At 43.1% G+C, this 22,043-nt stretch overlaps 1 protein-coding gene across 12 annotated transcripts in view; it reads right to left on the bottom strand.

The window, feature by feature from the left end:
* LOC146683697 (triple functional domain protein) overlaps positions 1 to 22,043 on the bottom strand; it is a 78,916-nt gene that overhangs the window by 40,091 nt on the left and 16,782 nt on the right. For all 12 annotated transcript variants that reach the window (XM_085446797.1, XM_085446800.1, XM_085446795.1 and 9 more), the window contains exons 2-4: positions 18,197 to 18,247; positions 3,308 to 3,382; positions 100 to 214 (exon numbers count right to left, since the gene is read on the bottom strand). In XM_085446797.1, the coding sequence (XP_085302923.1) occupies positions 100 to 214; positions 3,308 to 3,382; positions 18,197 to 18,247 (241 nt within the window). The remainder of the gene's footprint in view (positions 1 to 99; positions 215 to 3,307; positions 3,383 to 18,196; positions 18,248 to 22,043) is intronic.

Raw genomic sequence — 22,043 nt, 5'->3', positions numbered from 1 at the left:
TTATAGAGCTTTGAGCACTTGCTGTGGGAGTTCATGTCATTCTGAGGCACTGCCACACACACCCACCCACACAAAATCACATGCAATGAAATAAGTAACCTGGGGATGCCGGCGAGGTAAGCGATCAGTCTCCTCAGGTCGTCTGTTCGTATTCTGTCGTGGTTGCTGCGTGATGGGAACGTTAACACAGGACCACCACGTCTGTCTCTGCCACCTGAGGTGATGCAGACACACACACACAGATAAAAATTGGAGTAAGAACAAGTGTGTATGTGGAGTTTTGCAGGTTTAGTGGTATCATTTGCACCACTGGAGCATAACAGAGATGATCGTAGGCAGTTAGCTAACCAAAAAATGAGCGACAGGCTAGATAAATGTGTGACCCCGAGGCCGCTGAACCGAATGCTTAAAAAAAAAGGAAAAAAAAAACAGAAGTTTTTGGGTTTGTTTTTTTTTTTTTGTTTTTTTTTTTTAAAAGGACAGGAGATAATTTAGACTGAAAGTGTTTTATCGTTGTCTCTCTGTGCAGTCGAGCTGTGAAAAATGAAGTGGACCTGCTTGCAATGGGCTCGTGGCCACGCTACAGGCTGTTTGAGACTGCACGGCGGCACGGCAGCACTCACGTTAGCTGATGAGCAGCGCGTGCAGCAGTTCTTCACTGTAGTAGTGGTGGTGTGCTTACATTCACTAATTAAGAATAAACACAAAACACAGCTGGTGATGACAATGAAGTTAAGCTTTCATTTATGAGCAAAAAAGGGAAAAACTATCTTAACAGGGTGAAGGTCACAGACGATAAGTGGACCTTTTATCTTTGACAGAGTCCTGTGCAGACCCTCAGTTCATCCACTGTCTGAAACAAAACATACAGAAATAACCCCTGACGCCCCTCTCTGTGACCTCCATTACTCCTGATGAGCTACTAAACACATTTTGTTTTGTAAATGATCGTCACCATTAGGGCCAGAAAGGAGGAGAAAGCTTTACTTTGTGTTAAGTGAATCATGACACTGCGTTTCAAAACAAAGTTTCTTCAATTATCTGCACGATGGCTGAACAGACTGATTTCAGTCTATGTGCAGGCAGGAGGAAACTGTTTCTTCAAATATGAAGATTCCTTTGATTTTCAGTAAACAGAAAGGATGAGAGTGCGATGGCCAAGTGCAAACACCATCCAGGGCAGAAATGACTGAATTATACTGCTAACACAACATCTGTGCAGAGAGCTGAGAAGAACTCAGAGTGAAGTTAAAGATGAGCTCAGCTCAACACAGAGGCAGCGATGAGCAGTCCGGCTTGTAGCTTACATTTCTACCTGCACCTTTTTCTACAGCGCGATCACCGTGACGACTGCTCTAAAGCCTCTCTGGGCTGGTTCTCAACGCTGCTTTGTTTTATTGGCTTTGTGTTCGTAATTAATCGCTAGAAGAAAGATCTTGTGTGCGCACGTGTTAGTATAATGATTTATTCTAGGGTGTGAGACTGTAGCCTAAGCTTGGTAATTATGTGACAAAGCATTTCAGGCCATGCTGCTGAGTAATGTGAAAACAATGTAACGTCTATTATATCAAATGACTTTTTCCTGGCAACGTTTAAGTAAGGCAATGCACTGCTTTAGAAACAAAGTAGCGAGTCGTTTGTGACACACCATTTTTGTGCACGGCCCAACATTGCTTGTAAATGGCTACATGGTAGCATTTAAATGTGCAGTGTTCAGGTTCTCAGTTAGTCGCCCCTTCTGAGTCACATCTTCTAAACATCAAGATGGTAACGCTGGTGGCTACATCCATCTTCTATGTACAGTCTATTCGCATAGCCATAGCTACGTGCCTGACCTCACCTGATGTCACAGAGCCCAATGTTAAAAAAACAAAACAACTACTGTCTGAATTGAAGCATGTAGAGCAGTCTGAAAGGGTTTTGTTTAGACTGAGCATTTTCTGAATATTATTAAAGCCATATCTAATATTAACACTGCACTATAACAGAATACGACACAACAAGGAGAAGCAGAGTCTGTTCCTTTAAAAGAACAGAAAAGATAAAGAAATAAATCAAACATGTATATATGATTGGCTCTCTCCAAACAGCAAGCAAGCCAAATGCATACATTTTGTTATGCAGAAACTGTGCACTGTTTTTTTGTACATGGTGTTTGAATTCTGCAGTGTTTGTTTGTGATATTTTGTGGTCTTTTAAAGGATTTTTCAGACCTTTTATCTTCTCTGCAGTCATATTTTGTGCTGTAATAATATTTTGCTCCTAGTTTCTGGCCACTTGCAGAAGAAGAAGGCTGCTTCACTCACGTGGGAACTCATAAACACAGGCCCTCTCTGCTCAGCCCGCAAATTAGTGAGTTCAGTCGGGTTGCTGGGCGCCTGTAGGCTTGACCCTGCCGCTCAGAGGAGAAAATCAAACGCTCACGTGGCAACAGACAAACATGAGAGAGGGCGAACATGGCCGATTTATTAAGGGGCCAAATTGGGGATAATAGGCTTAGCTTATTTACCCTGCTTTTCACTAGCGGCCCCTCCTCTACCTTCATTTCAAAGCCAATTATGCCACCAGTGTCCACTATGGGAAGCTGGCAGTAAGTCATCTCCATGGCAACGCTGCCCTGACTCTCCTTCTCTCAATTTCGCTGTTTGTCAGAGTCCTTTTCCTCGTCATTGTGTTTCTAACTGTGACCTTCTCTGCCAGCGCACGACGCACACACCGATTTCACTTTGTTATTCCATTTGGCTCTTTGGAGATCTGAGTGCTTGCATTTGCACGAATACGCACAAACGTAACAGTAACACACACGCACTCAAAAAAAAATGCTTTTGTGTGTTGTGCAAATAATCCTGCTGGATGTTCTTGGCAATCCGCATCTCCAGCTCAGCCTCCTGTGAGTTTTCTCTGGCACCACTCGAGTGTGTGAGTGCGAGTGTGTGTCGGACGTGGTTGCTGTAGCTCTCTACGCTAACTGTCCTGCTGATGACGGTCAAACAACAGATATCTGTGTGCATGTCAGCGTGTGTGCTGTGTGTCAACTGGGTGTACATGCGTGTGCTTAAAGACAGGTCAAGAGCCAAGTGTCTGGGCCTCAGCCTGACCCCTGCACAGCTTGTTACTGTGTGCGTGTCTGTGCGCAAGAAAAAGAGGAAGTCAAAAGTACAGCTTACTACCTAGCAACTGTCTGTGTGTGTGTGTATACAAACTAAGTAGTACAAAGTATACATCAGGCTCTATTAGCTTTATTTGCCATGATCAGACAGCAGGGGGTGGTACATTTTTGAGACCAGACAAACACACATAACCTTACCTGACAGAAAGGCAACCTTCTCTTTGAGGATGGGAAGCACCTCCATCGCTCTCATCTCCTCATTTCTCCTGAAACCTGTGAAGAGACGAGGAAAGAAAACATGGGGTTTGAATACAAGAACGAAATTAAAAAAAGCTTTTCCCTTTTTCCCCGTTCTTGTGCAGTTGAAGAGCCCAGATTATTTGGGACAGAGCAGATTTTGTCTAGTTGTAATCTGGTGATCTGCAGCTTTTAAAACTCAACGTGTTCAGTCCCAGTTTTGGATTGCTTGCATCAAGAGGAAAAAGTCTGTAAGATTCCCGCTCTCACGCTCACACATACACACAATGAGACAGCGGTCAGAAACAGTAATGGTGAGACTGTGAGGCCAGACGCAGAGCTGCTAAAGCTCTTAGTGTAGCAGAGGTGAAACGGGGTAAAGAAACATTAAATGTCACAGGCCACTTTAGCTCCCATCAGCTAGAGTAATAATAAAATGTCGCATTTATTGAAAAAGACTCTGAGTAGCTGGTGAATTTTCACATCTACCAAACATTGAGTGGTGGAAACGCTTGGACTATGAAGATTAAACATAAAGGAACCTTTAACTAAACTTTGCTCTGCAGTGTAGCGATTAACATATTCACCTGACATGTAAAAATAAGAGCTTCCCAGTTAGAGAGCACAGCAGACACACATACACAGTTCGTCCCACCCCTGGGTAAGAGAGTCACTGAAAGCATATGTACTGTGTTCACAGTGAAAGCAACGTGGCGACCACAGCGGAGCATCCACAGGCGACCAGAGACAAACTTCTCAACTTCCAGGTGAGCGACTGATGCAACGACCAATGAGAATGGCGAATACGGTTCGCATAAAAGTTTTGAATGTTTTACTCATTTATATACAGGCTTTGCAAATAACGGCTCACATACCAGGACAGAGCTATTACCATGATGGTTACCACGTGGTGACACGGACTTTGATCCTGTTTTTCCAGAGTTGTTTTATAACAACTCTAATTATTCAATTCAATAAGAATATCTTCTATGTCCACGTCACTCTGTAATCACTGCAACTTTGATTGCAAGCAGATTGTGTTGGAGGTAACGAAAATGAACAAGCGGCACTCTGAAAGCGCGAGGCAGCTGGGCAGCATTTACTTTTAAGGGATTAGTATTGGAATTTTTACATATTCGTTTTGCTTTCTTTGTCCTTTGTAAATGTACAGGTAAGATAGTCCAGCACAGAAGCTCAGACACAGCTATACAGAGGGTGATGTTGCAACTGATTAAAGCTGTTATAGCTCAAGATTCCTGTCTAACTTAAGAATTATAAAGTAGTGTGCTGTGTTTTTATTGGACAGTCATAATGGCACCAAGCGGACCAATCATAGTCGTCACAGTCTACACTGTACTATATATCAACAGATGACTATAACACATGAAGTCTACGGATTGCCAAATTGACTGCATTTTATTCACCTTGCAGGACTATAAAAGTCAGCACCAAAGTGCACAGCAGTCTATCAAATATCTATAAATGTCAACCTCATTGTGGTTTTAGGGGTCGTCAGGTCATTACGACTGACCTTCTAGAAAAGGTGGCTGACAAAATGTTGGAATGGCAGGCAAGAGACAAACACTGTTAACCATAAAGCCACAAAACAAATGATTCTGCTACATAAGTAACAAAGCCTGCCTCCTTATTAGCCCAACACAACTGTGTGTTTTAATACCACAAGCACTTCTGTCTCTGCGACTGCAACCCATAAATCCCGGGCAACTCCAACTGACTGTCAGCAACGAATGTAGAAAGCATCTCGACTTTCCTAATTCCCCTTCCTCTATCTGAGGAAAACATGATGATTTCTAAATGGCACGGTTATTGAAGGCCATCGAGCTGTCAGCCACAAAACATGAATATAAATAAAGTTACCTTCACCGCTTCCTCTCTCAGTCTCCCAATGACTGACATTTTCCTATAAATAGTACTTGCTTGTATTCACTGATGAATCACACAATGGTGGCTGACCCTTTGGTTTCCTCATGAAAGCATAAACTTTCTCTTCATCGCGGCTTCTCCGATACTGCCGGAAAAACTCCTCTGGTGTAGACCATAACGACTGATGTGTTTTACATACTGGTTTGTCTAGAATAGATAATGAGAATAAACTGGAGAGAAACCCTACAGTGATAATGTGGGCTGTAAACTGTCGCCATGGAAATGTCAAGCTGAACCTCATGGGTGTGACGGTGTCAAACAAGAGACACCTTGCCGGAAGAGAGTGAACAGCTGGACGGGGATAGTCAATAAGAGCAAACCTTTTCAAGCAACTCCTGTAAACACAGAAATCCCTGAAGTGATTAAACCCACGGCCTTAAAACACACACACAAACACACACAGGCAGAATAAGCCCCAATTTTGTCCTTCAGACAGAGCAGAGGTCTAGTTTATATGACTGATGGCCCAGACGAGTTATATTTCCCATGTGAATCTTTTTCTCTTATTCTCTCCTTGACATTCTGTGTCCCACTGACGTTTGCCTCCTTTTTATTGTCAACCTGGGTGTCAGAGTAATGCCGAATTTATTTTACCGAGTTAAACCTTCAGTGTGTGTAATGGTGTACATCTATCCCCTTATGGGCGATTCCAGAAATATAACTCCACAGCATGGCAGCAGGTAGGTGTTTGGCAGTAATATGCACTGTAAACACAGTGTATGGATTAGCACAAAGATAATACAGTGCTGTGCAAAAATCTTGAGCCACTCTCCACTCTTACATTTTGCTAGGAAAGTGGGAAATAGGTACACAGAGTTATTGTAACATGACTGATGGTGCTCCTTTGTGTGTTATCCTGTCCAGGTAAGCTTCTACTGCCCTGGCAGTGTGTTTGGGATCATTATCAGGGTAAAGAATGAAGCTGCTGCCAATCAGATGCAACCAGATATTATCACAAGGTGGATTAAAATCTGATGGTACTTTTCTGCATCCATACTTCCATCAATTTTGACAAGATTTCCAACACCACTGGCTGAAAACCACTGTTCAGCCAAGTTCTTTTCCAATTCTGTATACCTTCTCCCTGTTTCCCTTCCTTAAGAATAGCTTCTTGAATAGCTTCCTAATCCAGAATTGTATTCAACATACTCCTCCTCGCATACAAGGTCTTGAACAATCTTATCTTAATGACCTTATAATACCGTATCACCCCATTACACTACTTCACTCTCGGACTGCGGGCTTACTCTGTGTTCCTAGAGTATTTAAAAGAAGAAAGCTGGAGGCAGAGCCTTCAGCCTCTTCTGTGGAACTGGCTTCCAGCTTGGGTTTGGGAGACAGACACTATCTCTACTTTTAAAATCAGGCTTAAAACTTTCCTTTTTGCTAAAGTATATAGTTAGGTTTAGATCAGGTGACCTTGAATCCTCCCTTAGTGCAATAGGTATAGGCCCAGCAGCCTTTACCTATTGCAGCATAACTGAGTATTTCTTTTTCAGTCACATTTCTCACTCACTCTGTGTTAACTGACCTCTGCATTGAATCTTTACTTCTTATCAATCACTGGCTCTCTTCCACAGCGTGTCTTTTATCCTGTCTAACCAGCCGCCCCTCCCTGAGCCTGGTTGTGCTGGAGGTTTCTTCCTTTTAAAAGGGAGTTTTTCCTTCCTACTGTTGCCAAAGTGCTTGCTCATAGGGGTCATATGATTGTTGGGTTTTGCTCTGCATGTATTGAAGGGTCTACCTTACAATATAAAGCACCTTGAGGCGACTGTTGTTGTGATTTGATGCTGTATAAATAAAACTGAACTGAATTGACAGCCACCCTTCCACTGTGATCATTTCTGATGAGGTTTCAGTGAATAAAAGATGGGTCAACTGAAGGGCCACATGGTTTTCCCAGGACCTGGATATTCCCACTTCTGTTACCCTCCATTTTTCCAGGCCCTGCAGGACACACTCCACACCATGCCGAGATTTGCCAAGTTTTAGGAACTCTTTGGGAATCACCACGTTGGTGCAAAAATGTGATTTCATTATTTATCATAGATTCAGTTAAAAAAAACAACAAAAAAAACAAAACCGGCTGCTAATAATAAACTGCCTAAAGATACGAACTCCAGATATCGACAGACTAAAGTGAGAAAGCAGCCGATGTCCAAGAAAACCTTAAAGCCTTGTTCAAACCCACTTTAAATAAAGCAAAACAAAGACTGGCTTCTTGGAAGGAAAATATAAAGAAATAATGGATTTTTTCACGTACACTACCTCCATGACAGAAAATGTAACAAGCAGTTACTGTATTTAGCTCATTATTGTGCAGTAAGTGTGTAGACACACACCATTGGTATTATTTCCATAGTTCTGGCAATTTTAAGTCTTGTCTCCTTCTGAGAGTTCAGTTACATTAATCATTTTCCAAGATTTATCAGCTCCAAATCCAGCTCAGCTTCGTGATGACAGAGCTAACGTAAATAATAACACTACCCGCTGCAGAGGAAATTGAACGCAGTACTACAAATTAAACTCAAGAGCCCTACGCTGCGTCCTCTCAAGCACCTTCAATACGTGTACCTTCAATAAGATTAAATAATAAACAAACGCTCAGAAACACACCCCTCTCGGGCACTGAAGTGTTTTTGAAATTGCACTCCAGTCTCTGGTCTCTGCATGGCGTCGTATTTACGACTGTATGCTAATGAGATGCTAATTCATTCCTGCCACCGGAGGAGATGGATGAGAATCAGGACTTGTCTCTATTTTTACTATTCTTCTCTCCTCTCATTTGTCTCCTTCCCTCCCTCAGGGTGCCAAAAAAAACAAATTAGCATGATCAACTACATTTCCCACTGCGCTCCTGTAGAGAATGAGCTTGTAGCTCTTTATAGATGAAGCATGAGAGGAGGGGAGTGCAGACAGAGAGCGCTTGCTCTGGCTCTATTTCTGGGAGCTGCACATGGTCCAGATCCGCTCTCTGAGGAGACGGAGAGCGCTGGGGGAGTCAAACTGGGTTGAATCTCAGGATTATTTATTGATCGCTGCGTTTCAAATTCGACTTCATCAAACTTAAAAAGACGTAAGCTTGGGTTGTCCGAGCAACACTTAAAGCCAAAAAAGGGATGGTTCCAAAATGTCAAAGAGGCATTCATCTGTCACGTTTGAGAAGCTGCAGCCAGTGAGACATTCACAGTTATTCTGTGGCAGACTGGAGACCTGTGCAGGCTACACCCTGCCTCACCCTACGACAGCTGGGAAAGGCTCACCCCCACCTCTCTCCATATGATCCTGCTGCATCGGCAGCTTTACCTTTAAGTCTCTTTATGAAAAATTAGGACACAAGGTATTGGGAATCGCTAAATGTGCTATCAATATGGGTAAAAGTTAGCCTATTTTTCTCATCTGTCACAGACGGTATGTTCCAACAACACACCGTCATAACAAACAGTGATGTTTTCTACCCTTAACTCTCTATAATGTGAGTGAGAGTGGCTCACTCCAACATGGTCCTCTCAGGCACAAAGCTTTGGCCTACCGACCTGCTGATCACAGCTTCCGTTTACAACGAGCAGCCAATCAGAAGAAAGACGTCTTAAAGTCATGGGGAAGGGAGCTAAGGCAGCTTGTTTCAGGCAGAGGAACTGAGAAGCTGCAGAGGGCCCAAGTAAAAGATAAACAGGGATTGTTTTGTTTGTTAACTCATGTAAAGCTAGTGTAGTGGAGTTAGAACTGAAAAAAGTCACTTAAAAAATGTTTATACTTCTTCTAGGTGTTTTTAATGTTACATTGAGTGATTAACACATTAGCAAGAAATGAAACACCTATTCAAGGTATATTTATTGTAAACACCGATAACAATTGTGAGCATTTACTTGTTTTGACTTACATGACAAGGTTTGGTTGGATTTTAGAAAACTGGGATAAATGCTTTTCATTTTCTAGACAAAGAGGTGTAAAACATGTGACCTGGGAGCCAGAATTGGCCCAGTAGTGACTTCAGAAAACCTGAGCTGTGCTATTTAAAAAACAAAAACAAAAACAAAAAAAAAATTTTTTTCTTATACAAGGATAACTCAGGAATTAAAAGTGTCTAAATGTCTTTACATTGACAGAAGGCAGAGTTTCACCAGTTCGATCTATCCTATGAGCTATATGTGCCGTACGTCCCCTTTGATTGAAGATGAGTTTGACATCACTGATCTAGACCAGCTATGAAAATGATCATACTTTCTATGAATTACAACCTTACGCGACACATACAACTGCTTTGGAACAGATTGTCTAATGCTGTGGTCATCATGTGACAATACGGCCATTAAATTACAAGAAAGCTGCTTTTGTAGCAGCTGCCTACACGCTGCTCCCTGAACATTACCTCGCAGCTTAGCTCGAGCGCGATGTTTATCGGCGCCACTTATTTACAGCAGCGATGCCAAGCTAAATGCTCAAGAAGCGCGCTTATCGAGGTGAACTGCAGCATATGCGCACAAACAGATAAGTCAGCATGTTTTCACCACAGAGTGATTCATCTTCTGAAGCAAAGACAATCTTTGATGTTGCTTGCAAACCTGCTGTCTGATTGGCCGGCTGCCACTGAGCAGGAGGATAATCAAAGGTCAATGAAAAACCTAATGTTGACAAGAGACGAGCAGAAAACCGCTGCGTGTTTGGAAGAGTGTGAGCGTGTAAAAAGAGCGCACAGTGAGGCCTTGTAGTTGTTTGAATTTGCTACTGTACGGCGACTTTTATCAGATTAAGGTTTCACGCAGACTGACCAAAACACACACACACACACACACACACACACACACACACACACACACACACACACACACACACACACACACCCTTCTTATTTCCAGAGTTTATCTGAGCAGTATTTTGGGTGGATTTCTTCTTTAATCATCAAAAGTAAAAGGTAAGTTTAAAGACACAGCCACCCCATCCTCCATCACCTCCCAGCACTCTGCAGTGCTCTGGGAACAGAGAAAGTGGCACAGCAGCTAAATATAGAGTGGCCAGGTCACACCCACACCCGCACAGAAGCAGACTGGAGAACAAGGGTTTCTGGGTAAATGATGAACAAAACCAACTAGGAGGAACCAGGAAAATTAGTAAGCTAATGAAACACATCATTGTGTCATAACTAGGCTGAGGAAAGAGAGAAGCGGTGTATGACACCGAAGGAGGAAAAAAGTAGACGTCAGGGAACGATGGAGGGACGACTAAGTTCAGTTTCCATTGGGTTGATTGAGGAATGACGAGGAAGAGCACAAAGGAAAGGATGGTGCTGACTGCATGGTAGATTCTACGTCCCCCTCTCCTGTGCATCACCAGACAGGCAACACTGTACCTGTCAGTGGGACGAGGGAGGAACCAGTATAAGCATACTGCCACTTGTGATTGGCTGTCCAGCAAGCCATGCTTGAAAATTCTTCCCTAAATTGTAAAACCTCCATAAATTGCTGTGGATTTGGCTTCGGCTGCTGCTGGAGAAATGCAGCCCGCTCGCAGCATCATCTAATCATAGAGTGACTGGCCGATGTGCCGACGGGATCCCAGTCCGCTGCGGGCAGAGCTGCCGCAGCTGAAGCTAATCCTGAGATTCCTGAGGGGAGATATTCCAACCCTGCAGACAACCAAAACCACCCATTTTTGGTGATGTCTACACATCCATATGGAAAGCTGGAGCAAACATTTCCAAGGAGAAATTGGGTTACCGGTGCAGACACTTGGGCTCTGTGGATAAACAGTGAGAACCTCGTGTGGCATTAGGTGAGCTGCTAATCTGTCTGTCTTTTGGAGAGACAGGTAAATGGAGGTAATCCTCAACGTGCAGGAGGGGCAGCAATTATAATATGCCTGCACTGCATTTATGAACGAGGAGAAGCCGCTTAGCACAGGAAGTGAGTCGTGAGGTTGTAGGCAAAACGCTTCAGCTCCGCCCACGTACAAAGTGATCTTCTCATAGTTCACTGCTTTGCAGCTACTGTAGCTAACCCTCTAAGGTACTTAGCAGATTGCCATATGTCAATCGAGTGCTTTTCCTTCACTCGTATAGGTACTTGCTTCAATCGGCTCAAATCACCCATGTTGTTGCTCTGCAGCCGCTCAGTATTAACCTATGCTAGTAGAGGCTGGGACTGTATATGTAAACGTTGACTGTATCGACTTGGATTTACGGCACCTCCTCCCAAGAGCCAACAGCACTTAACTCGATGGTGATGGTATGCCAAGACAGATTGCTGACTGGTTGAAAGTGGGACTTGCACACCAAAAAGACCGATCATAGCTGTGTTCACTTGACAAAAAAGAAGCAGAAAAACGAAAAGGAACAAAGTATGACCCGATGATGGAGCGTTGTTATGTTTATCTCTTTACTACAAAGAAGTTCTTTATATATCAGGATTTCTGTCTTCTCTGTTGGGCTAAAGTGAAGAACCAGAAACAGCACAAAGTACTGCATTAAACATTAGTTATTATTAATCTAATCTCACCTCGCTTTCACTGTGCATCTTTTCCTTCGTCTCCGTCCCCTCACTGGTCACAGCAGATGGCTGCCTCTCCCTGAGCCTGCTTCTGCTGGAGGTTTCTTACTGTTAGAAGGGGTTTTCCTTCCCACTGTCTTCACTCTTTAGCTAACAATCTAAAGCACTTTGAGGTAACTTTTGCAATTTGGTGCTTAATGGCACGTTATTGCTACATCTTTAATGCATTAAACAGATGTGATTTAATTCTAGGGACCTACAAAACTTTAATCGTCTGATTAAAGTATTAGTATAGTAACTACATTTCAGCACTACATGCAATGTTCAGTAAGTGCAGAGAAATTCATGCAAATTGGTTTTTAGTTCACCAAGTCTAAGAATTCTTAAAACTTAAAGAGGACAGTGTATTAAATACAACCATGACTCTGTATAAGGACGTATTAACGTCACAGAGTTTATGTTACAACCAATGATTTAACTGAGTCACGTTGGAATGCTGAATTCGAGGAAGTGCTTGCTACGAGAGTCATCAAACAGCCTAACAAGAAAATTTACGATCCATTCACAGTGCAATGAAGTACACAGCCAGTGTTCATTTGAACTTTTCCAATTCAATGACAAACTGTGAAAAACAAATTACATTCCTCTTTTCTTTATGATCAATAAGCCATTAGCTACCAATGAGGAGGTCATTACCTTGCTGATGATGTCTACATTCAGGAATTCAGGGAAACTGGCGTCCAATGCCAATCACTAAATGAAGAATTATCTGAGAAGTCGAGACTGAGGAAAACCGTATCCCATAAGACGAAAAAAAAAGCACACCTGGGTGAATTTTTCCAAGGCAACAAAAAGTCCCAACATTTCCCGTGTCGCCTGTGCTGTATGAAGTGGGCGAGACAAAGTTATCACTGATATGACTACACCCATGGGGGTGATGCCAGGAATGTCCATCATCCTTTGCTGAAACTCCCGGATCACGGCCAGTTCTTCTTCGTTGCAGGCCACGACTGGAACTGGGCTGTGCTTGTGTTACAATATGTACATACTTGGCACACACCTCAGAGGCCTGAGATTTGTAGTGGCCTCTGAGTGGGCATTACTCAGTTTGCTAAACACCACAACAACAACAACAACAACAACAAGTCTTCCCCAGAGGCACTGTAACAAATACCTCAGGGGTCGGTGTGTGTGTGTGTTTCTGAGTTCAATATGAAGACAGAATGCGACAGCTGTGTGCACACCAACAGATGGGACGGGTGGTACAGTCAGCTGAGAGGAGGAGGAAACACTCGCAGCATCTTCCTGTGAGATTAAAGAGCAGTTATATCTCATGAGGGCTATCCAGCAGCTGACTGGGAGCCATCGCTCCTAAACCAGCTGTTACGGGTCAACAGAAACCAGATTCGCGAGCAAGAGTGTGAATCAGTGCATAGCTGTGGACTTCCCACATTCACAGCGTGCCATAAATTCCCTGCTGAGGGATGTGTGGGACTGGCAGGAATTCCTCTGGGATAAAGGAGTGGACAGCAGTGTCTCCATGACAAAAAAAAGATACCAGACAGAGCAATTTTATTTGATTGCATGCCCATTTTACTCATAAATACTACACGCTCAATGGATTTAATTTCATTTCTACACTTTAAATTGATTTAACCGAAGCGTGCATTAAGCTATTTTCCTTTCCTATGAAGAAAAAGCAGTACTAGAAAAATCTAAATGAAATACATTTAAGACTATAATCTTCCAGACAGATTCATCTCAGATAAATCCTAAACTGCTAAGCCTTACCTCCTTAGTAAATATTAAGCTTCTCAAGCTCCCCCCCCCTCAATTTGCATATGAAGTTTACAGTGCCCCTAGCATTGTTCCACAGAGTGCTGCTTTTCTGTGTTAAACACATTAAGAATATTGTTTTAAGAACAAACAGAAAGGGAGACACAATGGGGAACAACAGCAGCTCTCCTCCCCCTTTGCAACTCTATTACAGCTAACCTGGCTGTATCGCACTTAATAACAAACATGACACACAAGTGTTCGCAGGTGTGACTGCAGTTCCAGCTCTACTGAATCGACTGTATTTGTCTTTTTGTCAGCAGTTGGTTAAACTCCTCTGTTACTTTTAATGTTCTTCTGAAATGTTTCTATAATGCAATGATGCCATTTTGCTTAGTTTTAGGCAGGCACATCAGCAGATACACTTCTACATATCACATAAGATGCCTCCGCCACACTTAGAGACTGGTTGGTGAACTTCTGGTTGCTAGGAGGAAAACTGCCACAAAGAGGGTGCTGTACCAAAAACCTCCTTGTGATTGCCTTAGTTGCAAGCAGTCTGCAAATGCTCACTAACCACCCCATTTGGAAATGGAGAAGGTCTTTAAAGTAAAAGCTGATTTTTATCCTAAAATCAACCCATTTAAAACAAATAAAAAATGAAAAAAAAAATGTGCAGCTTCTGCTTTGAAGAATGACAAAGACAGTTTCACAACCACTTGGTGATTGGTCAGTGAGTTTTGCACAAAAGTCTTCTCTACAAACTAAATGTGACAATCTGCTAGCAACCTAAGCATTCCCAGTGAGGTTTCCTCTTCGAGACTGCCAGCAACCTCCAGCAATCACCCAAAACCAGTCAGTTAATGCTAATTTTTCCCTACCAACTGGTGGTTGCCATGCAGTCGCCTACAGGTCTCTGCGTCTGCGTGACCAAGGCCTAATGGACTACTTGAGCTGCTACTTTTGCACAACCTGCAAGCAGCTTAATAGCCCACCTGTGCCCTAGCTCTGCCTTTAGTGCCGTTTATGATTTTATCACAGTTATATCTGTTGCCACAGACTCCTGTTCTGTGAGATCTCAGAACAGAGCCACAACGCCAGATCAGTGCAGACGAAAAGAACAATCTTCTTTTGTCTATATGTGGTTTGAATTCTTGACAAATGGCTCATGTCCCATCTATCAGTCCTACTGAAGCAGCTCTGATTAGCTGCTGCACAGCTTACCTTTGACTGGCTGCTGTGCCAATATAACAATGACCTCACTGTGGCCACAGCTCACACTGACTGTACATACACACAAAGTTAGAAACCAGTTTAAGTAAGAACGTGTTCATCTGGTCAATTAGTCATGTTTAGGTGCCATCTAAGTAAATTCTGCATCAAATGCACTCTTTCAATCCAATACAGGGACAGTGTCACTACTTTCCCTTTACCACCCTTACACTGATAAGGTATCTGTGTAGCACTTTCATTGCAGTGAAAATCATTTGCCGTTGATGAAAACGAGCAGCGATCTAAAACACCGAATTGACAGCATTCAAGACTGAACAGCACAGCCTGGGTGTTTGTTTCCAGTCCGTTCAGATTCTCCGTGTCCTTCCCAATTTTCCCCTTTGTGTCCCCAAATCGGAGTTTTGGCTTGGGAGACCGAGACAGAGCGCACACCATCTTTCCCTTACCCCCGCCTCTTCCTGTTCTCCCCATCCATCCAGACCTCTAATAGCAGGGTAGGCTAACCGAGCGAGAAACAGGCCAGGGTTACCCCAGCGACCCAAACACAGCAGGGGAGAAGGGAAAAGGGAGAGTAGAGGAAGCAGGAATAAAAGAAAGACAGCGAGAGAGACAGAGAGAAAGAAAAGGCAGCTTGTTATTGGTGCCAAGAGTTCAGTCGGCCGGGTCTTTTAATGCCACCTGATCCTATTCTGACGAACCGTGACGAGACAGAGAGAAAAAGACCGTTACAACAACAAGTTGTTTTGTTTTTTTGTTTGTTTGTTTTTTAACCCTCCACCCCAAAAAACCCTTCTACTGCTGTAATAGTGAGAATAAAAACTCATATTCCTTCCACACGTTGCTCCTGTCACTTACTGAGATTACACAGTAAGTGACAGAGGAGTGGCTCTTCTACAGACGACTGCTGCAGATCAGACACTCCTGCAGCATTTTTGTGCTTCAGCTCTTCCAATCTGCTCGAACACGCCATCTTGAGGCGATGCTTTCAGATTGCAGATTGCAGCTGATTGCTGAAGATTTATGCCAAATCATTTCAACAAGCACTGAGGCAGATTACACCGGGTACTTCTGGACAGACACAGACGAAAAGGGTTGAGAGAGAGAGTGAGACGGTGATAGAAAGCACATCTGTCAGGGTTCGAAAGCTTTAACATCATTACATAAGAGCACTCGCCTCACCCTCCCATCCCTTGCAACCCACTTTCCAGTCACCCAGTCAGACCAGTGGATGAGGAGGCCAAACAGATGGACAGACATAATCCCCCCCACCCACCACCTAGTCTAAACCACGAAGTGATAACTGTTAAGCAGCAGGATGCTTAAGAAAAGCACCATGCAGAAAGGCTAAACAGTCACACTAAAGCCAAGTGTTTTTCAGATATAACCGCGTTTGTGTTGCTTTCATCGCCTTTTTCCTACGGGCACTGAAGCTTTCTCTATAAAGACCCTGAGGCTTTGGAGCAACCTGCCAACTCACTGTCCTCCTTTGTGTGTAGAATTTGAGGGCTGTTTTTGTTTCTCTTTACAAAGCCAATACTGCTGATAGTCTTAGAGTTTCTAATTAAGAGGTTTGCACAAATGGCTCTATTCTAATTTCCTATGAAATAGTAAAATTTCTCACTGAAGAACAGAGCAGAAATAACTTTATATGTCAAATTGGTCATTAAATGTGTCGTTTCAGCAGCACATATTAACCCTCACATGAGGAACATAGCCTACTTTTTAAGTGTCAGCTGCACCATGAGGATAATAAAAGGGAAGATTTAGTACAACTGATTGGAGAAAGGACACAAGGAAAAGGTCATTTAGGGTGAGTGATTCTGAATGAATGGCAGTTTGTGTGAATAAATCATGGAGCAGGCAGCGTAAGTGTCCATCTCAACTCATTGCTAATAGCCTGTTATAGCTATGGGGAGAGGTGCCAGACATGGGTAGCTGTCCACATCCTGTATGTTTTGGGAATAGATGGGAGAGTTGGAGACGAGGATGACAGGAAAAGTGAGGACATGTGAGATTTAGGATGACAATGACCTGTATTGATAATGGGAGGGGCAGAGCATTGAACCGCCCTTCATCAGTGCTATTAGACAAGAACCTTACAATGTCCAACACCAGCAGACAAGAGAATGGACAGGAACAGGGGCGAAATTTAACAGAGCATCCAAAAAGTATTCACCCCATAATGACAAAGTGAATAAACTCTGCTTGAAATTCTTGCAAATTTATCAAAAATGAAAAACAAAAATATAACAAGTACATGTATTCACAGCCTTTTCCATGACACATACAAATCGAGCTCAGCTACCTCCTGTTTCCAGTGATCATCTGTCAGATGTTTCTGACACTTGATTGGGGCCCACCTGTGGTAAATTCAGTCGACTGGCTATGATTTGGAAAGGCACACACCTGTCTTTATCATTGAGGATAGTAATGAGCACAGTGGCCTCCATCATCTGAAAACAGAAGAACTGTGGAACCGCCAGAAGTCTTCCTACAGCTGGCTGGCCAGTCTGGGCAATCGAAGTAAAAAGGCCTTGGTCAGGCAGGTGACCAATAACCTGATGCTTACTCTGGCAGAGCTCCAGCATTACTGTGGAGAGAAGAAAACCTCCCAGCAGGACAACCACTTCTGCAGCTCTCCAACAATCAGGGGTGTATAGTAGAGTGGCCAAGCTGAAGCCATTCCTCAATAAAAGGCTCATGACATGACCTGGAGTTTGCTAAAAGACACCTGAAGGACTCTCAGAGGATGAGAAACAATTTTCTGGTCTGATAAAACCCAGCTTGAGCACTGTGGTCTGAATGCAAAGTATCACATCTGGAGGAAACCAGACACCGCTCACCAGCTGGCCAATACCATCCCTAAACTGAAGCATGGTGGTGGCAGCATCAAGCTGGGGGATGTTTTTCAGCAGTGGGACACTAGTTACGGTCAAGGGAAGGTGAATCCAGCAATGTTCAGGTCCACCCTTGATGATGACCTGGTCCAAAACGCGCTGGTCCTCAGACTGAGGCAAAGGTTCATCAACAGGACAACAACCCTAAGCAAAGAGCCATGATACCAAAGCAGAGGCTTCAGAACTACTCTGTCAATGTCCCCGAGTGACCCAGCCAGACTTGAATCTGACTGAACATCTCTGGAGAACATCTCTTTACCCACTTAATGTATGCTAAAACCCTTAGCAGGATAATACTTTTTAAATTTAAAAAAGGTCTACATTACATCTGTAAAAGGGCTTTAGTCTGCTCGTGTGCATGTAAAAATACACCAAACACACCATATTTCTTTTGAAATATACCGACCTCCCCGACCCTCCACCCTCAGTAAAATACACTCCCCTCTTGCACCACCAGCACACACATGGATATAAACGGGCCTTGCAAGAAAAAAAAAAACAATCTTATGTTTTACCTGCTATCTGGCTCGATACATCTCCTTTTGGCTCTTTAGGGAGGGATCCATCTGTAGAAACACAGATAAAAAAAGAGCAACTGTTTTTATCCCCAATTAAAATGCATGACACAGAAATAAAAATACACATCGCAGCCAAAACGAATTTGGCAAATGAATTCACTCAAAACGAAGTGGAAAGAAGTCCTGTAAGCATGACTACATGAAAACATATTAAAAGAACATTGTATCTTTAACAGCATTAATGATAAACATCATATGAATGTTTTTTTCAATATCAGAGTTACTATCAATACCAGTGTATCATAAACACTTCCAGTTAAAATGCTCCTACATTTGCTATTAAATAGAATAAATGGTAAGTACGGCTGAAGGAAAGTTTGTGTTTTAACAGTTTCTGGTAAAGTAGTGGAATAATAACAACTACGCTCTATGCTACAAAGTGATTAAAGTTGATCTGAGCAGGATCAGAATGTTAGCGATCAATTCCATGAAAAACCATCCCATATTTGTTGAGGCTTTAAAACTCCAAAGCACAACAAACACAAACTTGTCAGGTTAACATGCCATCAATGTGGCTAAAAAACAGAAGACTAATCAACTGCCAGAAAAAATCTCAATAATTAAGAACACTGTTTATTACCAGCAAAGCCTTGGATAAAGAAGATAAACAAGAACTCGCTGTCTTGAAAGGGCTTCCGCATTACTTAGGATGGAAAAATCCCCAACATTAATAAGAGAAGTGATATTGCCTTAGTCACAGGAAACACCTTACTATGGGGGGAAGAGACTACCTTCATCATGCTCTCCTCCCTTAACTAGTAAAACATTATAGCAAGGCACCAGGAACGTGATGATTCCCACGACCCCTAAACAGCATGTTCTGCTTACACCGGACCCGAGCATGCCGGAGTCATCTTCTCATCAGCCTATAACTCATGACCAAAGCCCGGTGGTTTCTCTGCAAATTCAACAATCAGTCCATTGATGCAGCCTATAGCCTGTGAGTGAGTGAGGCCGCTGCTGTGACGGAGGGGAAGATACCGTCAGCGTCATGTGCTGTCAACATGTAAACAGGGTGGACGCTCGACTGGCTGACTCACTGACACATGCTCGATCTATTCTGACTCAGGATTGCTGCTTCCTGTTTAATGGTACAGATCGCTGCGCTGAGGCAGAGAGATGCTGACTGTGGTACTGAGTACATGATCTATACCAAGTATCTACAATATGCACTGAGGTACGTGCAGTTTGATTTCCACTGTTAAGGTAGGTGCTCATATGAAACATGGCCAACATTTCAAATAATAGGGTCGGTGTATAAATGAGCAGAAGAATGATTTTCCCCCTTTATGATATCACAGAGAGCAGATATCCCTAATATGGCCATCCCAGGCATAGATCTCCAGCTGTGAGCACACAATCTCTACCTACTGACCCTCTCTTTGCAAGAGACAACCAATCAAAAGAAAGTATCTTTAAAGGAAGGGCAAGGGAGCTAAAACAGCTAGCTTCAAACAAGTTAGACTGAGTGCATAAAGGCCTTTTCACATAGGAAGCAGTACCTACTACACTCTGAAACCTGTCTATCCTATTACTGAGCAAAGCGCAGCATAAGCTCATTGGTGAGGAGTACTCACGCATGACGTGCTGTGACCGACGCCTACAGTTGATTCTGTGCGTATCTCAGTTTAAAGAACTTCATGAGAAATTTACGTGCAAAGCAGTGTTGTGGAAACATGCTTCGAGCTGTCGATCCTGCAGAGTCTAGCAGAGTCCATCACTAAAAATATGGAGCTGGAAATCAGCATTAGGGCGTTTTCACACCTGCCTGTTTAGTCCTTTTAAAGCAAACTGCAGTTCATTTTCTCACTTGGTGCAGTTAGTCTGAGTACTGTGTGACATTGCAAGTTTGGGTAAAAATACTTCTGTACTGGGATGTGTTGAGGAGCTGTAGATGTTCAAATGTCAGTGTGAGTCGGCAACTAGATGTGAAATGAATGTAAACTCTCAGTATTTTCCAGTTGTCCAGAACGCAGCACCTTGTTCCTGTATTTACATTTGTTGCTCCCAGACACATCTGGCCAATAAGCGGACAGGACATTCTCACGTGGTCTGTAATGACACGTTGTGGTTTGCTCAGCGTTCACTTAGATTTTTCTCTGTGTAAAAAGAAACCAAATCACAGGGAAAAGCTACACGTTTACAAACTCATCAAAGGATTCGGACCAGAGTAAACAAACAGGTGTGAAAACACCCTCAGTGTAGAAGCTCATTTGAGACATAACTAGAGGCTACCTGGATCCCTCTGAGGAAAGCATGCAAATCATTTGTGTTGCGACACACTTTTGTTTACCAGGAAACCCTTTCGGCCCGGATGGCACTAAGGCATCCCTGTAAATTTCTACACTGGCATTACAGTTCCTCTCTTACAGCTGAAAAAAGATTTCTCTGAAGTAATAGTTTAAGCCGCATTAAATAAATTCCTTAAATCACACCCAGAAGAGTCCGCTTTTAATTAAAGCAGCAGCAAAACCTGCTCTTCACTGAACTTGCAAACTTATGAGACATCTATCCAACATATACCACGTTCATAATCAGGTGGTTTAAGGTAAGAAAATGAAATCCAAACCAGGAAGTCCAACAGCAGAATAATGTTCTGGACAAAGATTTATAGCACTCTTTGACAGGATTGCAATTATTTTTCATTAAACAACGATCCATCAGGAATCTGCACCTGCAGGTGTGTGACCGAACAGTAAAAAGCAAAAGCTGCACTAGTTTCAAACTTTTAGCCAAGATTGAAACTAGTGACTCTGCTTTGTTTTGCAAAAGTCTTCTTTAAGGAGGTCCAGCCTGGCTCCATTCATGCAAAAATCAAACATCTTCTGCTGTGAGCTTAGGTAGTAGGTAAGCAACATTTTGCTGGTGGCAGTTCTCAGTAATGAACATTTAGCAGCAGAGTACACATAAAACTACACAAGACCTAACTTGCAGGCAACAGCAGCCTCACGCACAAAACACTGCATGGGAAAGTAGAGCCGAGCTGTCGAGAGAAGGCCAAAGATATCAAGGAAATGTTCTCTAAAGCCGTGTACCTGGAAAAACAAAATCTTCACAAAGACTGAAAGAGGTGAAGGGAGAAGGCAAGAGAAAGACCAAACACCTACATACTTCACATATTTGCCATGCCAAAGATGTCCGCTTAAGCCACAGTGTGCAACAATGTAATACCAGACTTACAGTAGTGGCAGCCCACAGCTTATCCCAATCTAAACAACAACACTTGTAGCTGAGCCAGTAGTCAAACATGCATGAAGGGGGGGTAAAAACACAACACGTGTGCACGAAAACAGGCTTTTCCTCTGCGATGTGGCCGTTACAGCAGTGGGTTAATCCAACCGCACACAAACAGACATGCATACACTCTGAGCCAACTTTGTTAAGACCATAGTAGGATAAGCCCACTGCTGAACCGTCAGCCAAGCTCTTTGGATGAACTTAAACAGAGCTCGCACACATACACACCAAACGGCTTTTGAGGAAATGACACGGCGAAAACTCCAACGGCCCGATTCCCATTGAACAAATCCAAACTTTCCTCTCCCAAAAACTGAGATAGAGTGAACTCACCGAGCCCTGCTGAACACTGGCTGCACTGTATCCTTATGGAGCCCCTTAAAAAACAGACAGCTCTCTCTTGTCCCGACACACACCGTTTCTGACTCTTAGCCCGCATTAACACGGGACCACCCTTTCTGTGGGCCCCTGCCTTCAGCTTCTCGGCAGGCACACTCATCGTTTGACTCACACACAAATAGGAAAGAGTCCCTTTCATTTAAAAATA

This window comes from Copadichromis virginalis, linkage group LG22 (genome assembly GCF_057382275.1).
Source record: "Copadichromis virginalis isolate Kocher_CV1m ecotype Utaka linkage group LG22, C_Virginalis_male_GT1.1, whole genome shotgun sequence".
In the NCBI taxonomy this organism is placed as follows: Eukaryota; Metazoa; Chordata; class Actinopteri; order Cichliformes; family Cichlidae; genus Copadichromis; species Copadichromis virginalis.
This window is presented reverse-complemented; position numbering and strand designations above follow the sequence as displayed.